The sequence below is a fragment of the Electrophorus electricus genome, chromosome 5 (genome assembly GCF_041902795.1).
Source record: "Electrophorus electricus isolate QZ-2024a chromosome 5, ASM4190279v1, whole genome shotgun sequence".
Classification (NCBI taxonomy): domain Eukaryota; kingdom Metazoa; phylum Chordata; class Actinopteri; order Gymnotiformes; family Gymnotidae; genus Electrophorus; species Electrophorus electricus.
The window spans coordinates 25,465,644-25,491,491 of record NC_137501.1 but is presented as its reverse complement, the minus strand read 5'-3'; the positions used below and the strand labels follow the sequence as shown (position 1 = coordinate 25,491,491).

At 40.7% G+C, this 25,848-nt stretch overlaps 2 protein-coding genes across 4 annotated transcripts; both read right to left on the bottom strand.

Annotated features, from left to right (window-relative positions):
* Positions 1-638: 638 nt before the first annotated feature.
* arfip1 (ADP-ribosylation factor interacting protein 1 (arfaptin 1)) lies at positions 639-20,196 on the bottom strand. Of its 3 annotated transcripts, XM_035530172.2 has the most exons (10): positions 20,031-20,196; positions 17,985-18,502; positions 10,993-11,091; positions 9,320-9,428; positions 8,086-8,187; positions 6,403-6,515; positions 5,203-5,424; positions 4,166-4,323; positions 3,080-3,254; positions 639-2,852 (listed from the first exon to the last, which is right to left on the bottom strand). In XM_035530172.2, the coding sequence occupies exons 2-10, from the start codon at positions 18,312-18,314 to the stop codon at positions 2,697-2,699; spliced, it is 1,464 nt and encodes a 487-aa protein (XP_035386065.1). In that variant the 5' UTR covers positions 18,315-18,502; positions 20,031-20,196; the 3' UTR covers positions 639-2,696. The 3 variants fall into 3 exon arrangements, with proteins under 3 accessions (XP_035386065.1, XP_026872358.2, XP_035386067.1); XM_027016557.3 differs by lacking the exon at positions 8,086-8,187 and having other exon boundaries at positions 20,031-20,195; XM_035530174.2 differs by lacking the exon at positions 17,985-18,502 and having other exon boundaries at positions 20,031-20,193.
* Positions 20,197-22,496: 2,300 nt separating this feature from the next.
* sfrp2 (secreted frizzled-related protein 2) lies at positions 22,497-25,598 on the bottom strand. Its single transcript, XM_027016534.3, has 3 exons — positions 25,026-25,598; positions 24,715-24,795; positions 22,497-24,510 (listed from the first exon to the last, which is right to left on the bottom strand). Exons 1-3 carry the CDS (start codon positions 25,513-25,515, stop codon positions 24,206-24,208), a joined length of 876 nt encoding a protein of 291 aa, XP_026872335.3. The 5' UTR covers positions 25,516-25,598; the 3' UTR covers positions 22,497-24,205.
* Between the last annotated feature and the right edge of the window lie 250 nt (positions 25,599-25,848).

Genomic DNA, 25,848 nt, shown 5'->3' with positions numbered 1-25,848 from the left:
GCCAGCATGTCATTAGCCAACAATGGAGTGAATGACTTGTGTATGGTTTATAGTTAAGCGTAAAGAGGGGGAATTGTGTTCCAGGAAAAGCAGAGAACTCCAAAATATCTTTAACCACACTGGAAAAGAAATACAGGGACTTATTCAAGCCCTGATGCCTCTGCAAATAACCAAATCTGCCTACGCGTGCTTCTCCTCCTTATATGGACGATCAAGTAGCCAATTTATGCAGATTCAAGTAAAAGGAAATAATGGTTGTTAGTTTATTAATGTATACAAACACGCGAGCATTCTGTTTTGAACAAGATTCTGGATAATAGATTGTTTTGAGGGGGTGGGGAGACTAAACGTGAAACCCCTGTTTTATTCACATGGATAAGTCGGATATGTTCGCGTCTCTATTCACGCAAGCAAAAATGAGAATCATTCCATCTACAGTAAACAAAGCAACTTTCTGGATCATTTAGAAGGCAAGGGCATTTGGCTACGTGGTTGTCATATAGAGTAACAACGCCCTCTGTGGGAAGTTGATTACACCGAAGCTAACCAACAGATTTAGATTTAGCTGTACTGTATGTAAGAATGGAAAAAAACAAGACACTTCAACAGATTTAATAAAAGCACAGTCCACGCGGGAATTTACGAAGGAAAACATTTAATTCTTCTCCTCTCAAGTCTTGCGCAACATTTGCAAATCTTTTTCAACATCCAGGCACTGTCAATTAGCAACTTTGCTAATAAAAAAATGCCCATGGCAAAATCATTTATTCCCTAAGTAAAACAGGAAGTTACAAATATATAGATATGACTGTCCACTTTTGTCAGTTCTCATCGGGTACTTTGCAAAGATACCAACGTGCTTCCATTACAGATCTAAAGGGTTACACAAAAACAAAAGTGGCTACATAAAAATCATAACTGAATAAAGCTGACAAGCTAGGTCAGGAGCTGAAGCTCTTTTGACATCACTGTCCCTCAGTTATGAAATAACAGAATGGTTTGAACCTCAGCCACAGGCCAACCTGATAAAAATACATATGTGCTATGTAGTGGAGTACAATAATGACCAAGAGCTTTAAAAATGTCGTTTTTCTGGCTATAAAGGTGCTGGGAGCAAATTTTGAACTAGAAAAATCTGCATCAGATGGTAGAGAAATATGGAACTAGTGCACCATTGTGCTGTGCTGGAAGGTTCAGATCATCAGAAATGAGAGAAACACAATAACAGACAATACAACAACTAATTTCAAAAAGGAGAAGACTTAGTCAGGCATATGTGCAAACACAGTGGTCCACGTCAATTTAATTTGGTTTCTATGTCCTATAAAAGTTTCCTGGTTGAGCAACTGTCTGGAATGCAATGTTATGACAAGAAGTAGTTACAAAAAATTTAAATAAATCGGAAAAATTCAACCAACAAGTCAAAAGAGGAGTGAACAGAAATTGTCTTTTTTGTTATGGAATATGTGCAGTTGTACTGTACATATATTTGTGTGTGTTGTTCCATAGCATGGCAGTGGGACCAAGTGTTGAGCCAACACAAGATTAAACTGCACATGACTGACAGAGTGAAAGGCACATTACATTTACAAAGATAAGCCCCTCCCCCCCTTTCTCACCCAATTGTCACCTATGAATGTCAAACATGGACAATTTTAAAGCAAAACATCAAGCATTTTTCTTTTTTGTCTTTGATTTTCCACGCTGCACAATCCCACCAATGGCAGGACAGCAAGTCTCACTGTAACATGTACTTGTCGGTGTCAGGACAGTATCTCGGACTCCTGGAAGTGGAACGTGGGTTGGTGTGTCTTGAAGAGTGCGAACATTGTGGATGCTTTCAACTCTCCATGGCGTGGGGAGGGGGAGGGGAGAGATGAGATCTTTCAGGCCAGTAATGAACAGAAGGGGGAGGAGAGGTGGAGGAAGAGAATGAAGGGGGAGGCGGCTTGTTCCCAGAGTCTTGGTTTGCGTGTGGTACAAGATTGTTGAACGCTCTTGGTCCCGGGACCCAGGACAAAATGTTGAGATATGAAGTTAAGAGGACCAAAAAGAACACACTTTTACCTAGTCTGGTAAGTAAGATAAGGCAGAATAACAATGATGTGAACATGAAAGAGGCCTTGAGAAATCCTAAGATGGGGCTACAAATTATGTTGTTGTTTTTTTTCCCCCCTTTGGACCCCATGTAGTACTGGGTTACAGTCATGGAGCTTCTTCTTTATTCTTATAAGCAATGTTCTATTAGATTTGTCCTACGTTTTATACCACAAAGTGCACGGTTGCTGATTTTGAAGGAACATCTCAAGGCCACTCTTTTCCTCCCCACGAAAGTAAAAAAAAAAAATTCCCTTCTCCCAAACAAAAGGAGAGTAGCATTCTTTAAAAACAAAAACAAAAACAACCATTCAAAGAGGGAAAACATGGTAGAAGATAAATATTTCTTTCTTAGGCTAACCCTCTCCCACTAAACCTTCTTTACATTTCCTGAAAGGTTTAGTGTCCTGAAGTGAAAAAGGAGACAGGGCAAGAAAAGGCCGCTCCCTTGCTTTCTTTTATCTTTGTTCCCTTTTTTTTTCAATTGATTTTTTTTTTTTTTTTTACTTTTTTACATCTCATGTAAGGAGTGTGTGGACTTCTTCTAGCCTTCTCTTCTTTCTGGAGCTTACCACCTGCCTTCAAGGAGGGTCCGCCGATCAGTGCTCCTCCAGCCAGGAAGGGACGTCCGCTCCGGGCATTTTCAGCTTGATGTGGAACTGCTTGAGCGTCTGCTCCAAGTGCTGCTGGTTGCCGGCGAAGTAGGCGGCGATGGCATTGTGAAAGAGGACCAGCTGATTGTGAAGAACCTTCACCTAAGTGGGATGAGGAGCCATTTAGTGGACAGCGTTCATCAGCACTTTACTGGCAACGCTTAATTACAAAGTCAACACTCCTCAAACCACCACACCATTAATATAAATGTTTAATTGCCAAATATTGTTTTAAAAACTTTTGATAACACTTTTGTTGTGTCTGTCACACCTACTACAGTGCTGAAGGCTTGGTCTTGACAAAGTCATGCCCCTGTCTGAAGGAATACCTTATTCTCCTCCAGGAACTTGAGTTTGATGGAGACGTCTTTGCGCATCTTCTCATATTTCTCACGGTGCATCTGGAACTGCATCTGTGACTGCTCGATCTTGGGCAGCGTGGTGGCATCTCGTGGGCCCAGGTTCAGCTCCTCGAGATCTGTGCGATACGCGTCGTACTCAACCCTGCAGCACAGGACACATGGCTTGGACTTCTTTCCACTCCACAGAAGTCTGGGAAGCATAGCTACGCTGGCTACATTAGAACGACGCCATGGTGACAGGTTACTTCTCCGTACTATGCAATTACTTCACCGCTCTTTTGTCACTCAAGTTTTTTAACTGAGAGCGGGTGAGTGCTGATGTTCCAGGGTGCCCTCATGCCTGTGTTTCCTTCTTGCTCCATCGTCTGAGCTGTGCTGCCATAGCTAGATCTGCCAGAGTTTATCTTTGCACATTATAGTTCCCCAATTTACACACCCATGTACCTGGACATGCCTAATGATCTATTCCGCCGAGGTACACCTACCCTTGATGTCATGATGTTACTTAGCCTCAACCCGTCTCAGCTGCCATGGCTACTCCCACCACCCCCTGATGTCCCCTGCTGTCCCACCACATCTCCACCCCAGCCAACTATTTCTCTGTTGCCCTTGATGGACGTTTTCGTGCGAGATGGGTTTTGGACATGCGCGCACCATCGGGTCCAGACTAGACAACCAGCCTAGGCAGTAATTGCTTATTTTTTCATTTTTAAAATTAATTAGTTATCTTTCTCGTTCACTATTTATTCTGCTCCTTATTGTCTATATTGTTACTGTTGTGGCGACTGTTGTCGGTCAGAGGAGCATGGCCCCCCCTTAGAGTCTTGGTTCCTCTCAAGGTTTTTTCCTCATGCTCTAGGGAGTTTTTCCTTGCCTCTGTTGCCCCTGGCTTGCTCACTGAAGGCTTGGACTCGGCCGTTGATGATTTGTGAGATGATTTGTGACAACATCTGATATAAAAAGTGCTATATAAATAAATTTGACTTTTGACTCTTTGCAGTCCAGGGGCTTAATTTGAAAACAGACCACCAAGGACGAATTTCTGATACATACCTGGCTGCCTCATACTGCTTGATGTTAATCATGGTATCCTCGATGGTCTTGTCCACCAGCGTGGTCACGCTGGCAATAAAGAAGTGAATGGCACCTAAAAGCGTCTCGCCATTTTTGGACAGTAGCTTCTGAGTTTCAGCATTGTAGCCAAACTCCTCCTGGAAACAGAGTCGCTCATCTCAGCACATTCATAATAATGACAATGCGAAATGGGGGGATAAAGAAAGCGACACGATCTGCAGATCTGTGTCTACAGAGAGCTCTAGTCCAGCATTCCGCTGCTCTGAGCAGTCACTGATGTAACAAAATTCATTGCACACTGCGCATGCATGCACAGTAGCTTCAACATGCAGATGATGCATTAGTAAGTACACCATACACCATTCCTCATGGCACTGTGTGGACTTGGGCCTAAGGCTAGATAACAATATCATGATAATACTATTTTTATGCTTGGGTCAAATGGACATACTCTCAGCAGTGCAAAATAATTCTGTGAGGGGATAAATTCTACTTACAAATTCAATCTCGGCACACCCTTGGTTTATTAAGCTTAAAGTCTGGGAAGCAGAAATATTTCACTATTCCATGGATTCCTTCAATGATTATGGGACCAATGTTTCAAAAGTTGGTCTTTGTGTACAGATAATTCTTAAACCTTTTGAGTCAGAAAAGCCTTTTAAGAAAAAGCGACAAACCATACACCTTTACAAGAAATAGTTTGTTCCACATTGCTCAAGACCAGGCTGCCATGTAAGATTTTGTAAAGGTCACTTAAAGCAGGTATGTCCAAAACAAGTGTTTTAACATACCTGAATGACAGGTAATTAACATAAGATAGGGCTGTATGGGAGAGACAAAAATAACACACTGGAATGTATTAAAATACTTTGTTGAACCATTGAGGCCCTCCAGCACAGGTTTGGTCACCTGAACCCAAACAAGGGGGGGAGGGGGGTTTCCATTGGATTTAGCGGCCATCTCAAAAACTACCATGTTCCTTGGGGCCGAAGTGCAGGACCTCCTCACATACTCACGTGTAGCTCAGGTGACTTGAGGCTGAGGTCGGCGAAGGCGTCACCCAGCTGCCTCTGCGTCTGCATCATCTGGGCCAGTTGGCTGGCCAGTGTCTGCGCCAGCTTCAGCACGTGCTCATATTTGCGTTTGTTGTCTCGCAGCACCTCAATCTGCGCCTCCAGCTCCAGGTCTACAGTGCGTGAGCCACGGCCCAGCTTCTCCGACAGGATCTGCTTGGTGCACTGTGGGAAATGTAGTGCACACGGTGAAGGCACGCAGGGGAAACCTCCCAAAGACAGACACACACAAAAAAATAAAATAAAAAACCATGGCACAAAGACAAGGCACAGGCAGGATACTCGTGCCTCAATGCTGATGAATACCCAAGCAAGGCAAAGCTGGTTAAACCAAATTTGACAGCATGACGGAGTCAGGTGTGAGCAGACAAGACCTGAAATGTTATTGTAAAAACAACATAATATTGCAATAAATTACAATAAATAATAAAATAAAAACTTTTTTTTGGCAAAGTTGGTGGTGAGTATAGTGTAGAAAATGTACTCATGTTGTATAGCATAATCAAATTTGAGCAATGAAGAGCCTTATAATGCAACATTCTGGAAAAGTAGGTTATTATCAGCCGTTCAAAGCAACTAGAGTGCTAATTAATCAAACAAACAAATTCAAGATGAACTGCTTCTCATTTGCATGACAAATTAGCTCCAATGAGAGCTCATTACTGAGGTTGGCTAACTGCTTTAAGTTAAGTGATAAAACCAGGACATTTGTACAGACACTTGGTTTCAGACGTACGTGTCTGTGTGTGTGTGTGTACAAATGCCCTGAAGGCAGTGGAGAGTAACTATGCAGATCCTAATTGGATTCATGAGAGAGGTTAATAAATGAAGAAGAACACGATCTGTGGCACAGAGTAAGTCTGTCATTCAGCTTAACTGGATCTTCCCTGTCCTGCCTCTTTCCATTAACATACACCTAGGCCCATGACAAACCAATTCATCAGATTTTCCACATCTTTTTGCATCTTTTGCAAAGCTTTTTACTGCAAAGCTTTTATATGTAAATCTCTAGCTTTAAACCCTTACAAAGAAACCACATGTGGGGAAAAAAAGATGTGCAAGTGTTTTTTTAATTAATTAATCCCCCCCCCGGCTTATAGGCCGTCTATTACCGCAGTAACTTTGGCCACAGGCGTCACTCACTTTGTATGTGTTGATGCTCCATTTTCTGACTAGCTCCAGTTTTTCCAGAGCGGGGCTCTTCATGTCATCGGCCAGGACCACTGCCCCACTTTGTGTCTGCCCGCTTGCACTGCCTGATCAAAATAACCGTGAATTACAGACAAACTGAGTTAGCACACAAAAATAAAATGAGTAAACATACAAACTTTACAACAGCTACTCTAGTAACTTTTAAAACCAGGACTTCGCGATACCTTTCTGCAGACACCTGAAAAAAGAGATTTTTTAAAAATCTATTGTGAACATATTTAGCCCCTTATGATGGCAAAAAGAAATGATATCATACCCATGCATGTCTGGCACACATTTGCAGCCCTGCTGAGATACAATGTGACCAGTGGAACAAGGCAAAATCACTTAGACAAAGAATGTCCAACCTCACTTCTGGCACTCTACTGGCCTAATCTAACACACATGGTGGACACCGAAGACCTTGATTAGCTGGACCGGGTGTAGCAGTTCAGGGTTAGAACTCAACTACACAGGACACTAAATCTCTAAAGTGCTGTGATGGGCACACCCCCAGATTAGGCAATCAAGGTCAGTTGTTTTAGGATATTTATACTCTGCCACAATGCAGAGAATATTTATCTGATATGCTTTAGTAGGGAAAAGGCTGAAAGAGTCAGTGTCTTCTTTAACCCTGCCCTGTTCTCAGATCAGCTCAGTCCATTGTTTCTCTACGGGGCTGCATTAGGGGTGTGACACAAATGCACTGGAGTGTGACGCAAAGTCATGGGACTAAATATGTGATCCCAAATAAGTGTCTCATATCATACATTTCTGCAGATTTGTTTAAAAACTACCCAAAGCCATATTTAAAAGCTGGAAAAGTGTTTATTGCTGTAATGTAATTGTTTTATTTAATAGTTGTAATGCAATATGGCACTGGCTATCAGGTGCTGGAAGAGACATCCTGTAGCAAAGCAGATGCGTTCCAAGAAATAAACAGACTAATGTTTCCAGCAAAAGGTGCTTCAGAAACACAGCAGAGACGAGCAGACCCAGTGGCAGCCAACTAAAGCAGTGCGAAGTATTAATGCTCACCTGGAGGGGCAAGGGCAAGTAAGAAGATCTAAAATGCTGACAATCACATTGCTTATCTTAGCCACGGGAATCGGGCTAGCCATGTCAAGAGATGGGGAAGGTGCTGCTTCAGATTCAGAGAGGAGAGAGCAGCTTAGAAGAAGAGCGTAGAGGAGATAATGGCACCAAACAGAGCACGAGCAAAAAACCCATGAAATCAGAGCTGTCCCATAACAAAGCAATGACCCAAAATCAGTATTTCAGTGTAACATCTGCCAAACTTGAATTAATTCACAAGAAACACTTCATGCATGCCAAGTCAATTAAGCTACACGAGGATTCAAAATAGTCTATAAAGGAATGGAGTTTTTGTGGGGGGGGGGGTTTGTTGTTGTTGCTGTGTTTTGTTTTGTATTGTAAGAGTGCTTTTGCCCCATGCAACTGACAGTAATGTTTTTAAAAAACAGATGCCATTGCGGACAGCCGGCTGAACAAACAGGAGAGAAGGAAGCAGAGGGGCAGACATTGGGTTAGTGCAAGAGAGGCATGTCAGCGGGCATTTCAGCAGGGGAGAGTGAGGAATGTCAGGAGAGGAGTGTCAGCGGCAGGCCGCCGTACCTTTCTCCTTCTCCACCTGACTGTCACTAGCCGCACGAGCCAGCCGGCTAGCCACCGCGGGATTGGGCACTACAGTCGGCGAAGTGGGCTGGCTCTTCGTCCCTGGAAATGGGCGGTAGCAGCATTAAAGGCGGGGGTGGGGTGGGGTGGGGGTGGCTTATGGCTTATCTGCCATTGAAAATCATGTTCACATTTTGATTTGACTGTCAGTCACTGATAAGGGGAGATGAGGAGAGTATTGGCATTTTTTTTCCATAAGTGTAAATGCTGGTTTTCTCAGTTCTGAAATTAGAACTTGCAAGTTGGACACATTTTCTGGCTGAACTGATGATGTGTTTGGACAAGCCTGGTAAATTGAAGCCTGGAAGTGCTTGCTCGCTTGGAAAGCAGTTCAAAACACTTCCTCTCTTCACATCAGTGACGGAAAACAAACAGCTGTGGGGAAAAAAAAGGTTTCTGGGCAGACTGCCCCTGCAAAGCAGGAGTTCTCCAACCACTCTGGTTTCTCATCCCAGGCGAGACATTTTAAAGAGCTCTATAGGTATCTGACTCCAGAAAGACAGAAAGGTACAAATAATTAAAAATCGTTCATTTACCGGAATAAAGAAATAAAATACTAAATATTAACAAAACTGTTATAGGAAGGACATCGGCTCCATGGTTTCTGATACTCAAAATGTAGCAGGACTTGCAAGTCATGAAAGAGAGGGTGCTAACCATTATGTACAAGAGTGGACCAGTTGCCAAGGTCCAGGTCCACTAATTTATTCACATGCGCAGCACAAGGGAGATGCTAATGAAAGGGGACAGCGAATGAATATAGATCACAAGCAGCTCATTACAGACACGAGGACGTCTTGCTTTTCAAATTCAAATGCCCCTATAATTCTGTAGCTTGCCCGTAGAGGCACATGAAGTATAGCCATACAATTGAAGTGGTTCTGGATTCGTACTGAATGAGGCTCTCGGGTAAGAGGATATTCAAGCCATGTCCATTGGCTTGTGAATGGGGAAAAGCAAACCAGCAAACCTACGTTGCACTTGAATGTTTTTATTTTTTTAAAGTGAAAATACATGTCTTAATTCACTGAACCTATAACAACTGCATAAGAATATAAACGATCACACAGAAAAAATCTGTAAATAAAAATTATTCAAGTCATAGCACATTTGGTAATATTTTATTAATATGTACAACATGACCTGAAAACAGGATATGAAGGGAACTATGTACCTGTGTATGGTCCCACTGCAACCACGCCCTCAGTCATTCCGTAGCTGTCCGGTGCACTGTGGGCGTGCGAAGTGATTGGTCCAGCGGCAGAGGCAGCACGGGACAAGTCCTTCACAAAAAAAAAAACTGCATCATTTTAAACAAAGCAAAGTAATGCATCAAAAACAGCACTGCAGTCCAAGGACTCTGACATTTTTATTTCTCATATTGTATCATATTTACATATTTTATTTAAAAAAATAAAATGGCAAACTTGTTTCAAGATCAACCTTTTTAACAGCATTTATATATAAAAATAAATTCTGCACAGTCCTTGATGCTATTAAAATAAGACTAATGTTAAACCAGTGTAAGCTTTAAGTTCAAGTTTAAGCTTTATTTTATGAACCCATGATAAAATATTGTACATTTACACACAAACCACATAGCACAACACCTGATACCCCTAAAAGGGCCCTCAATTAACCAAGAGGGCAATATTGCATCAAGACCAACACAAAGTAAATCTGAATAGTTCCTTCATGAGTTCTAGCAATGACATCTTTTATTATGTAATAGCACCAGAAATCCCCCCAATCATCTGTCGACATGTATAAATGTGGATTAATAAAACACTCGTTTATGCCTCCTCTGACCTCACTGTCTTATGGCCTTAGGCTGTGCTGATCCATTTACTGTCAGGCTCTTTAATATCTCTTGAATATATCTGTCTTCTTCCCCCAAGAGTGAATAAGCAAACCACAGCAGAAAGGCCACTGGTATGAACTGCATGTTTGACTATATTTGGAAAAACCGCAAGATCATCCCAGAGTTTTGAATGTGCTCTGAACATAATTTATAATTTATAGTCTATCTGTGATCAGTGTTAAGATGAAGGCTCAGGTCTGGCCTTGCACTTTTTAGAGTGCAGAACTGCTCCTTGATCAGATAGCTGATGCAGTGGATGGGAAGCAGAAGGCCAGTCAGTGGGGAGTCAATAGCTCCAGCAGGCACCCAGTCTTACGGATAAAGAGCCTTAAAATAGAACCCAGTTATCACAGGGAAGCTGTGGCCATCATGTGCTGCTAGTTTGAATGCCACCACTCGATCCCAGCAGAGCCATGTTGCTAACAGTAGCCACCGCTGATCCACAGATTTCATAGTGTCAGCTCTCAATGAAATCTCAGCGAGTTACATATCCAATAATGAAACAACAACAACAACAAAGCATTTATGAAAAAAACTACGGTGAATGTGCTTCAACAGTTCTACTACAGTACACAGTCTGTGCGCCTGTAGGTGGAGGGATAATACTAGCTTTTGACGAGGTTAGTCACATGGCCAAATCACGTGCCAACAGCTGTCCAGTTCTACAGGCATGTAAAATATTCACTGCAGAAACACATTATTTGATGGACCATTACAACGCAGATTTTATGATGCTAGTATGCAACAAGTGCCTCCCAATGAGTAGAGAATACACAAGCAATCTGACTCTCTGAAACACATTTTAAACTGTAAAGTAAAGGGAATATATGGCATTGCACAATTCTATAAAAAGATCCATGCCATTTATCATATGAGAACTGGGTTTAACAACCTCAGAGTTAAATTCTTGAACATCTGCAACATGGCAAGTTCATGGTATGAAGCCAAGGTGTAGCAAAGAACACTGGCAAGTGCCATTCTCCTACCTGCTGAAACACTTCTTCATGACTTGTGTCAGCGTCTCCATTGCTGGTGACTGACAGTTCAGCAGCTGGGCTTCTTTGGGTCTCCTTTGCCATAGCCACCTATACACACATGGGGTTAAAGGTCAAATAAACTGAGACCTTTTTTTTGGGGGGGGGGGGGGGGTTACATTCAGGGAAATTTACCTTGTGACACACCTAAAAGTATCTTACATAACTGTGGATTTGCAATCAGACACTGCCATTGAATTCAAATGAACTTCAGTTAGCCAGCAAATAAGCGCAACATTTCACTGCTGCGTCACCAGATCCTTGATAGAACATGATGGAACACAAAGACAAAAAAGAGACACACACACACACACACACACACACACACGCGCGCGCATGCACACACACACGCGCATGCACACAGCCTCTCCTTCAACACTAAAACTCAGGCTAATATCCAAATGATTACTATTTTACAACAACAAACAAACAACGGCCCAATGACCTGCTATTTTCTTGAGCAGATAAAAATAAACCACAGAGTCCAACCATGGAAACACCATAAGTGGCAGCCACTTGTTTCCATGGAAATGTGATCAGTAAAAAGGGAGAAGCCAGGTTGAAAGAGAGTGCCAAAACTCCGCTGCCTCTCTATGACCAGACTGAACACTTGCTGATTAGGATTAGTACTTGACAAAAGTAGGATTAACCAGATAGCCAGATACTTAACTTAAGTCAAAGGTCAAGACTGCCCAGTAGGAGGGCATGTGAGGGCCATCTTATTGGACAATCTACACATTGGACATTAGCTATACTGTGTACTGAGAATTCCTGCTTTGTGTATAACTCCCTGGCAATGGCAAGATAAAAATGACACATGCTCATGAAACCTGGGATCTTCTTCTAGGATGAACACAGTAAGAACCCTTAACATTTTTGTTCACTTACACAGAAAAAGAAAGTTTCATATTTCTGTTTAATCTTTAGGTGACACTGAAAGGAAGTGTTTCTGAACCGCTGTGCTCTTTCTAGCTTGGACAAAGAGCGTTTCCTTGTTTTGGACACAGGCAACATGATCTGTTTCATATCTCGACAGATGATGTAATTTGGCAAGCTTGGTATACCCAGGAGGCAAATGGTGAGGACAAAAAAAAAAAAAAAAAGTTTGAAAAAGATTATCTTTAAGATTATATGCATTGACCAATTTATTAGTTACACCTATATCATCTTATTGGAGTTCATAACTGACTGAATTCTGGACTACTGCTTACCAGATGTTATTTAGGCGCTGGCTCATTCTCAACAGTGTCGCTGACCTGGCATGATAATAACATAGTACTAACATGGTAGTGACAAGTAAGTGGTTGCTATACTGGTATGAATGTTACAGCAGCGTTACCGAAGGTTTTAATACATGGTTGAGCGTTGTCTTCCACCTTAAAATACCCAGCCGACGATGGCTGTGTTGTCAGAAACCAACTGCTGATGTCAAGATAAGCTACAGTCTCTAACAAAACATCAAACAAAAAAAATGTAAATAAATAGATAAGCGCTTCTAATAGAGCATATGGTGACAAAAGCTAGAAGGTTTACAGATGGTGCCTATCAACACATTTACATTTATGGCATTTAGCTGACGCTTTTAGCCAAAGCGACTTACAATTATGAGTGCGTACAACTTGAGCAACTGAGGGTTAAGGTTCTTGCTCAGGGGCCCAACAGTGGCAACTTGGCAGTGGTGGGGCCATTCGGAACCATCCGATTACAACTCAAGTACCTTAACCGCTGAGCTACCACTGAGCGAACACAAAATACACACTTTCATTCTTCTGGGTGCAGCATGCATTGGAAATTCTAGGCAGCACTGGTTACTGTATTTACGTTGTCCCTTCCCCATGTCACTCAAAGTGCATGTATCTGAGAAGCTCAACTTTTATTCTAGATCACACCCAGAGACGTCATTCACCAGCAGGCTCTCCATATCCATAGGTATTTTCTTGTTGCTTTCGTTTTGTTTTTTAATGATTAAACTTTGTCATTTTCTCTCAGTCTCTCTGTCTGCACCATTGTCATGGTGGTGGTGTCTTGTGTGTACTTCAGTCTGCCACCTCAGTGAGCAAACTTGAAAGTAGTCTGTTAGCTAACTACAAACATAAGAACATTTTTGAGAGGAGTCACCCTTGCCAACAGGTTCAAATAGTTGAAAATGCCAAATGTTCGTGGTGTTTTTGGCTGTTCTAAGGACAGAAATGCCAAGTAACCTGGAATAACGTTTAACAGGTGTGAAGTTATTTTAGAATACTGTACTGTTATGAATGTGATGAGCTTGATATATGACAATGTTATCCTTATTTTAAGCCAACAAAAGTTACTGTCCTGATAGTTAATATAATTTAAGTAAAAAAAAAAAAAAACAACAACTGTTTATTAAAAAAATTAAAATGCCCCCAAGGCTGGGGCTAAGCCATGAATGTTTACCTCTGGCTTTCCCGCCCCTGTCCATATCCATAACACGTCTTTTTATACACATGCATCCACTGGAATGCATGTGTATTTATGCATGCAATTTGAGTGTGGTTTCCTCTGGTTAGCCTTTTCTTCTTTTAACAAAATGCACCTGTGTTCAGTCGCATGTGTGTTGCTCCTTTGTACAAAAAGCATTTCCTTCTACTCATCATGTGGTCCTGTATTTTATCGTACTATGACAGCTTGACTGTACCTGGCAATACCCAATGCTATCTTCAGTCATTTAGCTTATTGCACTGCTTATTTATAGACTCGTATAGATAACAAACAAATTGCCATGCCAAATGGACCCATATAGATAACTGGTTACAAATATGAATAAAACAAAGGTCATTCTTTCTATGTCAAGATGTTTATGATATCTCATAAGATCATCTTACATCAGAGGTACCAAACCTGGAAAGGGCTCAAATGGAAGTCAATGTAACATGTAATAGTCTTCTGAGCAGTAGTGGTGTAGCCCACATGCATTTTCTTATTGAGACTGCCTCTTGTATGTGAACTCCACAAACATTGGGTATCGCTAACCAAAGCTACCACCTGCCACACAATTCATTATTTATGACGAAAGAGGGCCATTTTTGTACTACAACACTACATCATTCATGCTGTTTGACAATAGTAATAAAAAAAACCCCAAAACATTAACCGCTGTATTTGTAGGGTACATTGCTATGAGATGAGATATAATGGCATACCAAATTGTATTTTGTATATTATACATTGTAACTGCTATATGGAAGATGGAATAAAAGGGCAGTTAAAAAAGTCACCTGCAAAAAATAAAATAATAATTAAAAAAAAATTAAAAATAACAAATAAATAATTTTGTACAAGATTTGACTTTGTCCTGAATGCTTTGCTTTCAAGGACAGCATCAATAATGACACCAAACAGATTCATTACATTACAGTACGTTATTTGCAGCACCAACAGAATACAGCCACCTGCTTCAGTGCACCGCTTAAAGGCAAAAAAAATCAGAGCCATCTAAGCAGATCTGATCTGCATCCCTTCCGAAACTGAGGATAGCCTGATGGTTCACAGAGAGCAGCAGTCAAACACGAGAGAGGCTGAGATACATATAGCGCCTTTGATGATGAGTTCGAGCATTGTGCTTGTGGCATTGTAACAAGGTGACAGAGCTGTTAAGAAGACTGCACACCAAGAATGAAACGCTCAGAGAAGACAGGCGATGGTGCAAACGGATCATCAGACAACCCAGAGGCAGACACACTGGCATCTAAATTTAAATGGCTCCTGTAAAGCCACGCAAACGCAGCCCAACAGATTGGAAATACGAACCTGCGACGTCACAGTGTATATTCCGCTGGACAGTTGTGACCACAGCCTAAAGAAAATGTTTCAACTCGTTTTTACAAAAGCAGTGTAGAGTGCTTTGAAAATTGTGATTTAAACCTTCAGTAAGTGCAGGAATTACATTTAAGCTGCACCAATAAATAAGTTAGACCTCGATTTTACAATCCAATACATCAAAACAGTGACGTTAGAAAAATAAATTAAATCCGAGACTTAGCGAGCGCCACTGTGAAGTTTCCAAGTCCATCCACGCTTGTGGGAATCTGGCAGGTGAAAGCAGAATGTGGTGTCCCATAACAGGTCACATGAATCTTTCAAAGCCATCCAATGCCATCATGTCAGGAGGTTAGCATCTCTAAACGTTCTAATGGATGAATATGACAATTGCAGTCACCCTTCTTGACCCATACGAGAGGGATCAGCAGCAGATTTGAGCCATGTTGCTGTCCCTTGCTGGTTAAGTGTGTTCATATAAACCTTTTGGAACTCCAGAATTTGGAATCCATAGATGGGTCTTGTTGAATTCTTATGGCACTGACTAGCCAAAGAGAACAAAACCAGTGAGCAAAACTGGATGGCTGAATGCTGTAAAACAAGGCCAAGAAAGCCCTGGAGTTCAGTTGCTTGGCGACGCATGAAGAAAGGGAGAGGGTGCGACAGCAACCTGATCAGCCAGGAGAAAGAGATGGTTATCTGCTCCCCTATTAACTGCTGAGCCAGTGTATAGTAATATTCCAGTACCACTGCAGTGCTGCAATGCAAATTTATTCTGGTAGTACATTTAGTGTGCTTTTCGTTCCTTAATCAGCTTTGCTGGCACGTTCACAAAGACACACACAGCCTGTGTATTTGTGCTTTGTAATTAGTGAAGGGTAAATGAAGGTTGGGGATGCTCAAAACCCTACAGGAATTTTTATTCTAATGCCACATTGCTAGCCAGTTGGACACTTCTTTACAAATGAGCAAGTGAGCAAATACAAGAGTCAAGTTACAAAAGTAAAGCACTTTTGTTTGCCATGATGAAGTCCCTGATTTAAGGCAATTAACTCTTACAAAATACCTTCACTTGTACGAACCCAGTAACACAAGCAGAGACTAGACAAGCACTTTGTCAAAAGATAGGCACTGGTCACTGACTCCGCAGACCTGCCCTTAGCACAAATGCAACACAGTATCTCCCTCATTTCAAGCATTAGAAACACATCAAATTTCTCAAAATGGGATTTTGGCTATGAACAATATATCCCAATTAACTACATGCAACTGTTTGGAGAGTCTTTTTGGGTTTTTTTATAAGGAAAAACAATTCCACTGTGACTAATTAATGTGAATCAAACAATTGGTCTGTCATTATGCACTGAAAATTCTATCATTTAAATTATTAGTCACATCACAAATATGTTTATTTTGTTCTTATCACATTGAATAATAATAATAATAATAATAATAATAATAATAATAATAAAGTATCATTGAGAGCCAAACATTTTGCCAATGGTGAAGTATGTCTGTTGGCACTGTCGTTCCTGCATGCTCAGTGGAATTGTCACTGCACTTTGTCGCTGGCTCATGCCCGGCTTTAAAAAGGAACAAGAGGAATCTGATTGGATACTGTGGCGGCATGGTTAACCACACCTGATGATCATGTATTCAGTCTAACACAACCTCTTTGTAATTGCGCTGCTCTCAACCAGATTAGTGCTTCTCCTGCCAGTCATAAAAATAGCAACCAACATTTTTGCAACGTAAACAGGTGCCGCAGTCTGATGCTGTATTTCTGCGTTTGCACAGAGAGCCCCACATGCTAACCTGTTTACCAAGAGCTACTGCCTTTAGTGAACCTGGTCTTAAGGGTATTTTCAAGCTGTGATAAACCCTAGCAATTGGGCCAAAGAGAGTGTTTATAAGGCTGTCTGTGAACAAGCACAGGTCGAGTGTCCTATAGTCCACAGAGCTAAGGGTCAGGCTGCTCTCTTCACGAGAGTCCACGACTGAGTGTGGCAGCTATTGACATGGGAGAGGCCCTGCAACGGTGAGCACAGCCACTGTGGTATGAGGTCTGCATAATAATGAAAATAAGTGAGGCTGTCAGACAGACAGACAGACAGACAGACAGACAGACAGACAGACACACAGACAGACACACAGACAGACACACAGACAGACACACAAAATAAAAATAAAAAACTAAATCCAGACAGTCTCATAATTGAATATGAAAATTGAATGAAAATGTATGTGTTTGCATTAAATAAAAAAGGTTTGGATCTAAAGGCATGATACAGTTTGACAAATTATATTAATTATTTAGTAACTTTACTACAAAGACCCCAGAGAAAGAACCCAGAACTAGAATAACTAAATATTTTTCTAATCACACCGTAATCACATACCATAATATGACCACAGCCCAAATCATAAGCAAGTCCGGAAACACCCACAAGAAGCAAAGGAGCTTGGCCAAATTTAAATTAATAAAAATCAAAAGAAGCAGAAAGCAAGAGGCTGAAGACCTGCACAATTTTGACAATGTGAGCTGTGGCTGTTCTAATCATTATGACACTATAATTGTGCTAATTGCATTTAAACATATTCAAATCTCAGTCCTCAAGGGATAGGTCAGATGTTCTGCCTTCCCTTTTTCTAGGAGTCAGGTGTGATAAAGTGGTCAACCAGTTACAAGAATCATTTAATCAACTACAAGGGATTACAAATCCAAGACCAGATTTGGATTGGAGGTCCAGATTAGAATACCACTGCAATAAGGGATATGAGGGACATAATGGATAGGTGAATGTCCTCATAGGACAAACACTGAGATTCCTTTGATGAGAAGTCCTGGTTAGCCTAACTGCAATTCAGAAGGCATACTAATAAACAATGTTTCAGTTAATTAAAGGTACAGGTCAACATTAGCATTTTATTTAACAATAATTTAGCTGCATGGTCCTAGGACAGACCTGGTTTGATTGTGAGCTTTGCTAGAGCAAATGCTGCTAGAAGTTCAGGAAGTGCCCCAAATCAGAGGCATTCAATGGAAGCATTTGACAAAATTGTGGGTGTGATTGTCTCCTGTCTGAAATTATAGCGGCATGGAGGAGATAGAGCAGAGGTTGCAGACAGGAACCCAACTAAGCCACGGCGGCTGTTCACATCACCTTCATGTTGGTCTGGGTGTCCTTTTCACAACTAGCTGTGCTTAAATTAGCCTCATCCTCAGTGTCTTTATAAACTCCGTTATGATCGTCATCATGGGCATTGCTGACATTCTCATCTTCTTCATCCTTGTCCTCAAGATAATGGTCAAGGTTTCTAGTTTCGTGGGTGTCATTTATATCAATCTCTGTCAAGTGTGCATCGTTGCTGAGACCTGCTGAGGCATCTTCCAATTGGCCGAGAGACTTGGTATTTTTTGCAACCTCCATCTTGGGGCCCGATTGGCTTTCCTCTGTAACATCCTGCTCGGGCTTAAAACTAGCTATTGACATGCCAGCAAGCAAATGTAGATAGGCTGAGTGAAGATGTAGTTCCTGGTGCTGTTTTGCTGATCCTGGACCAGTTGAATCGTCTCTCCTATTATAGCTGGAGTTGCCACTAAGGCCTGGGGTAACAGGGCAATTTCAGAGTCTTCTCCACAGATTTAGGATGAATAGCTTGGCAAACCCAATGGATTTTTCTGTGCAATGGGAGAGGAAGGCAAGTCTTTTCAGGAGCATTATGAAATCACCCAACCCACAAGCGGTATTTAACACAAAGTCACACACAGTACCTCCTTTGTGCATTACACAGCAAATACCATTCTAGAAATACTTTAAACTACTTTTAAGTCTCATCAGTTTACTGATGTACAGCATGGCTGCATAAAGCAGACACCTACATACCATTGTACAGTAGATTTCAGTGTCGTGTTAATGTATGCTATACTCAGAGACAATAGGTAAGGTCTCAATGATGTATCCATGATCTGCTTAATAAGAAGAAACAGTAAGTTTCGAAAGTGCAAATGAGCACACATACAATTCCAAGTAATACAGAATTGATGACTGTTCACAGGTTAAAATGAGATCAAAGTAGATCATAACAGAACATATGAAGTAACATTTGAAACAGCACGAAAGCTCACTTCATTTGTCTGCTGAGCTTTGATGAAAGTAAAAATACGCTCCAGTTACAAAGCCATTGATCACTTTCTAACTTGGTGCTAAAGTATGCTGGAGCGGGTTTTGTGAAGAGTAAAGAACTGAGCTAAAACATTACCGACATCAAAATAAATAAATAAATTAAAAACACACTCCACGTTCAAAAATAGCAACAAAACACTCATGGTTCAACATCTGTAGAGCACCTCTATGAAATCGCAAATAAAATCCTACCGTACCGTATCGTATCATATCATATCGTACCGTTACATTGCTAGTTGAGAAACAGCATGCCCTACTTTACAAGAATGGGGCGATCTGGATTCTGGCCCACTTGGATTATGAAAGGACCTGTGAGGTCATGAAAAAGGAAGTGCGAGATTGTGCGAGATTATGCACAGCATAAGATACTGTAACGATCAGTGAAAACAGAGAACTATCGATGTCAAACAGTTCTTTATTAAATGAACACGGAGTAAAGGAAAATAATTTGACAAGTGTTGACAAGAAGAATGTAGACGGCTCCTTTAAGAATAATGAAACGCTGGGTTAAATGTCATGGACACGTAAACGATATTCAAGTATCCAAGAATTAGACGATGAGCTCGTCCTTCCAGCCAAACGACACAAAACGAAGCATATATTTCTTTAATTATTCATAACGGCTTGTTGCTACATTCTGTTTACCGAGTTGCGCCCGCAAAACCGATTAAGTTCGCGACTTTCTACACGGAAACAGCTGTCAACGGGTAGGAGTTACAGTATCCACGTCCATACACCAGTGGACTATTTTACTTTATAACCTACCCAAGAAATGTGTCTGCTCTCAACTTTCCTGACCATAGAACCATTGGTGGTCAGAGATTGTTAGAATTTAATTGTTGCTAAAAACATAAAACTCATAAAATTGTCACGCCCTGTCAAAAAAAACAAAACAAACTTTCCCAAACATTTTTGTCACACAATAGTGACAAAACAAATGAGCCGTAGCTTCATGCTAGAGCCGTCGTATCTGCCGTCCTAAACGGCCGTGCAACAGATGGTTTCCGTAGCGCGGTGACTTACCTGCAAACGGTGCCTAACGATACTGCTCTTCGCTTTATTGTCGTGTGGCTGTTGTCATTTAAAGGTTAGTTTGCTAGAAGTGACCCACTGAAGATATCACTCGGCACCCGTTGGGTCCCTGAAATTCAGTTCAATAAAGTCGTTTCAAATACACCCGGAAGAGGACGGCCCCGTTCTTAAACGACGGACGCAAGGAGAACACACAAGCACCCTCTTGTGGTTGCAAGAAGTAATGCACGCTGGGTGAAGATGAACATTCCACTGTACAAGATACTATTAGTTTGTTAGTTTATTGCTGGAGGCACATCTGTGAATGTAGGCTACATGAAACCAGTTATGTATGATTATCTATTCTTTAAACAGTATAAGCTTGTATATATGTAATTTTATTACATACTTCATTTTTTATGAGCAATTAATTATATGTATGAATGTATACATAGAATATATATGTTTATCTGCATATATATTTTTCTATATGCACCCCTGTTTCTCTTCCTCAGTTTGGACAGAGCACTCTCCACCATTTCACTGCGAGTTATACTGTGTATGACTATGTATGTGACGAATAAACCGAACTTGAACTTGAACTTGAACTTGAACTTGAATGTTATAAAAAGTCTTAGTTGATTGAAAATCCTAATTCTATAACTGCTCACCTAATTCTAAAACTGCTCGCCATAGTCAACCACTAGATGGCATATTGTGCTCTTAAATTGAACACTAATTCTAAAATTAAAATTATTTATCTCCCTTGCAAAAATTAGCACATCTTATGCTTACTAAGATATTTTTTTTCCTAAATCTGACTCCTACTGATATATGTTTGAGGTCAGACAGCAAAAAAGTCTACGTGAGATTTACTTATAAGGTGTCTATGAGATGCTTCACCAAAAGTGTCCTACTGCTGAACCGACATCTGTGCATCTTGGCAGCTCCAGTATCCATGCCATAACACTGCTGCACCACCTAAAACTTGCCGACAGGTTTAATTTGGGCCATAGAGGTCAGTCACTGAATGACTCTGTCTATCCTTGAACTGTCATCAGTGAATTGAGTTCTGAAAATTTCTTATTCCTTTTTTTGCATATTTCAGTCACTTCATGGTGCCAATTATATTTCCCGTTATTTTCCGCCTCTTAGATGCTATCACTAGGCCTGGTTGCTTTGCCACTACTTGCTTGTCTGTCTGTATCTGTATGATCGCTGCCACTTGAATATGTCCTTCCGTTTATGCTGTTCCCGCCAGCATCTTACGTCCATCTTACACAGTCTATAGCGTACACAAGGAAGGATTGTATGCAGACTAAAATATATGTAATTTAACCATTTTAAATGTTAATATGTTTAGAAAAAAAGAAGAAAATGCAAGGCAATAAAGAAACAAATGTTTGCACGCTTGAACATTCAGTAAATTATTTTAGTCACAATGCTTACTCAAAAGACATGCTTTGTGTAAAGCTTGGTATGAAAACAATGTATCAAGACATACATAGCAGAGCTTCATTCTGTCCAAATCATTAGCATACTACTGCTGTTCTGGACTTATAGAGGGTTCTTCACATTATGTACATTACTACAGTGCAGCTCTGAGACAGACACTGCTGCAGATGTCTCATAAGTATTACTGAGTTTATCTGAGTATATCTGTATATAGAGCAGTACCACAGTGGAAATGAGAATGAAACAAATTACAGGGTTTATTTTTCTGCTAAAGCAAAGCAGAATTGCATATCTTATGTACTTTAATAAATCAAGTCCATGAGAAATGTTTATTTAAATCCCTGAGTATTACTCAAAAACATTGGTTACCCTCCACATTTTTTTCAGCACTTTAAAAGTGGTGATGATAAATTGGGGATAAATTAAAATTTGATCTGTAGGGTATGCTAAAATCCAAAAATCACAAAGAATGTATGAAGTGATTTTTATTGTCATTATACAAGTACAATTAAATTTATTTGCAACTATCAGTTTTGCATGCCACAAAATATTTTACTAAAGTCTTATAAATAGTCTAATGCTACTACTAATGTGATGTTGAAGTTACTGGTGTTGGGATTTTGGTTGAATTGCACTGTAGGTAGTGAATTTACCGGTATTACCATAGTAGCCTGTCACTCCTGCATTGTTAAAATGACTCATAATTTTTCCCCTTTTGGTTGGCCACTCATTATTTTGTTATTTCAGTGAAACTACTGAAATAAACATCAAGTATCACATTCGTTTGCTTCAACTTTTTCCAAATTAGATGAACCAAAACTGTGGATATTAGGCTGTGTCAAACTATGGGAAAGGCTTAACTCACTTTGGCCCTCAGGCATATGTTAGGAATAGCTCCCATAAGTCATTAAAGAAACAACCATTTAATCAGTTCCTTTCAAATTCCAATGGACTGCAGATCTTTAGAAAATATTGCTCCACAAATCAAATTGTAGGTCTTCTGAATATAAAACACGCAAATCATTTTGCATTAATCTGTTTATTTATTTATTGAATTGTGTGTGAAAGTTTGCATAACTACACAAACTAAAGCATTATAAAATTACATAACATAGTAGTGCATGAAAATAAATGTACTAGTACTCTTTTAATTGTGCTATAGCCTAATAAGATCAACAATACAATGTTATTGTGATGAATGCTAAAAATGTTTTTGATTCACAAAAATCTTGACTGACTTTTAATTTGTTGCCCCTAAAACTATATACAAGAATAAACATCAGGCTATTTACAGTGTCACAAAATGGGAATTGATGATGAAAGTGAGTGCTGTAACAAACCTTGACACAATAAAATGCTCGGTCAATTGAGCTGGCGCTGTTTTAACGACTCACCAGAAAGAAGCCCGTGATTGTGAGCTTTTGATGTCACATGAACACTCCAACGCAGTGAGTTCACAGGGCCAAAGAATGGTAGCACCGCACAGAGCCATGAAAGTAGGCAATAATGAGAAACAGACCTGCATTGTGTAACACTACTGTTATAACTGACAAAGACAGGAAAAAGCATATATTAGACAATCACTGATTGTGGTTTAAAGGACATTACATGGTAACAGTGCAACAAATAGGCTCAGCAGAGAAGGTAAAAACACTGAAAACCAGTTAAATTCATGCACTTTGGGTCTGAATTATAAGTGTCTTGATCTAGTCAAGGTAAGGGCAAAGTTTTCAACCAAAAGCTCAGAGTCACACTCAAATGGTTTAAAAGAGGATAATCTTTCTTCACACACTGAGAATATAGCCAGCTATCTCTCACTGCACTGATAAAAAGTATTTGTAGAAAAAATACACACACAAAAACACTCATTAATGCTCCACTGCAGTTAGAAAAAGCCATGCAAACCATTCATAACTGAAATATAGCAATCTGTAGTGTTAATCAGTAATAACTTTCCTATGGGAATGCAAGTGTGCAACAAAAGGACTCTAGGTCTTGGGTGGCAGTGCCCATAATAAACAGACATTTTGCAACTTACATTTTGCAACTGACCTGTATCTTGCTGCTTGTTATACAACCACATTCCCAGTCTAATTCATCCATGGGGTTTGGCAACCAACCATCTAAAACATTTCATTTGATTTATGTACTGGATCCAGAGAAGCCATTCATTTGCACCCTTTAAGGCCTATTTTGGACATAATATCTTTAGAGAGATGTGATCTCAGCAGGGAAGATAAGGCTGTAAATATTCATAATTTCTATACAGAATCTCAAGTGTAATAGGGGAGAATGTGTATGATAGTAGGAGCGTCTGTGCATACCAGTATCCAAAAGGTATCCAAAAGAGACGCTGTTAGCTAAAGAAGCAGAGAAAGGAGAAATCTGACACTTGAGCTGCACTCTATTGTATTAAAGGAGGACCATATTTAGAAAGTAATGGGCCAGTTCTCTGGACACAAAGTAAATCCAGATTTGGTTTACCCTTTCAATTATGGATTCTTCATTGGACAATCACTAGTAGTGCATACCTAACCCTTAATTTGTAACAGAGGAAAAAATAGGCCCACACACTATTACTTAGACTCTGTAGTGATACATTGTAAGCACTGAGGTTTTTTGGGTTTAACTTCAGAGACAGTGACACCAGCTCTGGAGAGTCTCAGGCATAGTTGACTGGACCTTTGAGTGAGCCCTCTTCCTCCTCCTCCTCCTCCTCCTCCTCCTCCTCCTTAGCACTGCAGCTTGCGGATGCTGCGGGAGATGCGCTTGAACTCACGTTGACCCTTCTGCCAGCGTTTCAGCGACGTGATCACCAGGTTGCCATCCAGTTTCTGGCCCATCACGAAGTACGCGGCATCAATGTCATTCATCTCATCGCACACACACTGCAGGCCATCTTTAAGCCACAGTGCCGTCTTGCGAAGGTCCCGCTCGGTGACGCCATTCAGCTTGTATATGGTTTTGCTCTTGTTCTCTGGCACGATCTTCGTGTCGCCATTCATGTAGGAGATCTCCTTTACCTTGATCTTCAAAGCTAGGAAGCAAGGGGCAGAAGGTTTGGTACAGTGGGAATCGGTGCACATCTGAGGTTACTTTTATTGTTACACTTAAATCAGGGTGAATTCAGCTAAAAGCCTTTGGTTTTACATACATATTTTTAAGTTAATAAAAAAAAAACATGCAGGATACGTTCTTATTGACATACTTTTGTGGTAGTTGTAGTTTCATAAAGACTTACCAAAATCATTTTTGCAAAAACTGTCAACTATTTCGTTGTCATCCTCTATCTTCTCTTTGCAGGCATCACATACCTTTGGCACTAGAAAGAGAGCAATCCACTTCTATTAAAAACTGTTCTAAACCTTAAGGTTATAAAAGTACATCCTCCCCCTCCCCCAGTGCAGTAATAAAGACTGCACTGCACTGTTTACTGTACACCAAAAATTACATTATAAAGAGACTGCAGCAAAACCTTGTCATGCATGAGTTTTAGTAAAAGCGTCAGAATTTCTTTTTAAAAACGTTACAAATCATTCTTGAACTCCTTACCTTCTTTAGTGACTGGTGCCAAGTTATCGACCCCAGCGGGTGGTATGCACAGATCGTTGTCCAGAGGGAAACGACCGCATTCCAGCATCTCCGGCCACGGGTACCCAAACGCAGCCATCACCGGCGCGCATCCGATTTTAACGTTCTCACATAACGACCTGCAAGGTTGAATCGGCTCGTCCAATTCATCCAGGCACACCGGGGCAAATAGTGAGCAAAGAAACTTCTTCGTGTCCGGGTTACACTGTTTTTGAACCAAGGGGATCCAAGATGCCGCCTGTTGCAACACTTCGTTCATGGTTTCGTGCCCGAGAAGATTGGGCAGCCGCATCTCCGTATATTCAATATCATGGCACAAATGAAGGCTTGCGGGTATTGGTTTGCAATTGCTTTTTTTCTGATAAAGCTCAGGTTGCTCAAAAGAATACATCCCGTGAATCGCATCTAGATAGCCTGGCAATGTGAACGCGAACATCACTGCCAGCATCATTGTTGCAGATTAAGGAAACCTAGAGAAAGTTTAAATGAACGGTGGCGTCTTTGAAACAAAGCGGCGACACTCACTGCGTCTCTAGTATGAAGACGAGTGAATCAAGATTCATAAAAGTCTGAGGTTTTCATATGAGAAACCGGGGCGGAGCAACAGCAGACCTTATCCCACCATTGGTCATGTTGCAATTCTCTATGCAGGCCTATTATCAGGTAAACCACGGTTCTTATGGACTGTCAAAGCGATAGATTTCATTTTTCCAATACATTTAGCATAACTGACAAAAAATCAATTACCATGCAAGTCAATTAAAACTTTGATTTTAAAAGGTGA

Excerpts from the sequence above, each read along its gene's own strand:
- sfrp2 (XM_027016534.3), bottom strand. The coding sequence starts at position 25,515 with ATGATGCTGGCAGTGATGTTCGCGTTCACATTGCCAGGCTATCTAGAT. Across the intron at positions 24,796-25,025 it reads GGCACCAGTCACTAAAGAAG|TGCCAAAGGTATGTGATGCC; the intron begins GTAAGGAGTTCA and ends CTCTCTTTCTAG. Across the intron at positions 24,511-24,714 it reads TTTTTGCAAAAATGATTTTG|CTTTGAAGATCAAGGTAAAG; the intron begins GTAAGTCTTTAT and ends CTTGCTTCCTAG.
- arfip1 (XM_035530172.2), bottom strand. The coding sequence starts at position 18,314 with ATGTCAATAGCTAGTTTTAAGCCCGAGCAGGATGTTACAGAGGAAAGC. Across the intron at positions 4,324-5,202 it reads TCAAGTCACCTGAGCTACAC|GAGGAGTTTGGCTACAATGC; the intron begins GTGAGTATGTGA and ends CTCTGTTTCCAG. Across the intron at positions 3,255-4,165 it reads AAGCAGTATGAGGCAGCCAG|GGTTGAGTACGACGCGTATC; the intron begins GTATGTATCAGA and ends CCTGTGCTGCAG.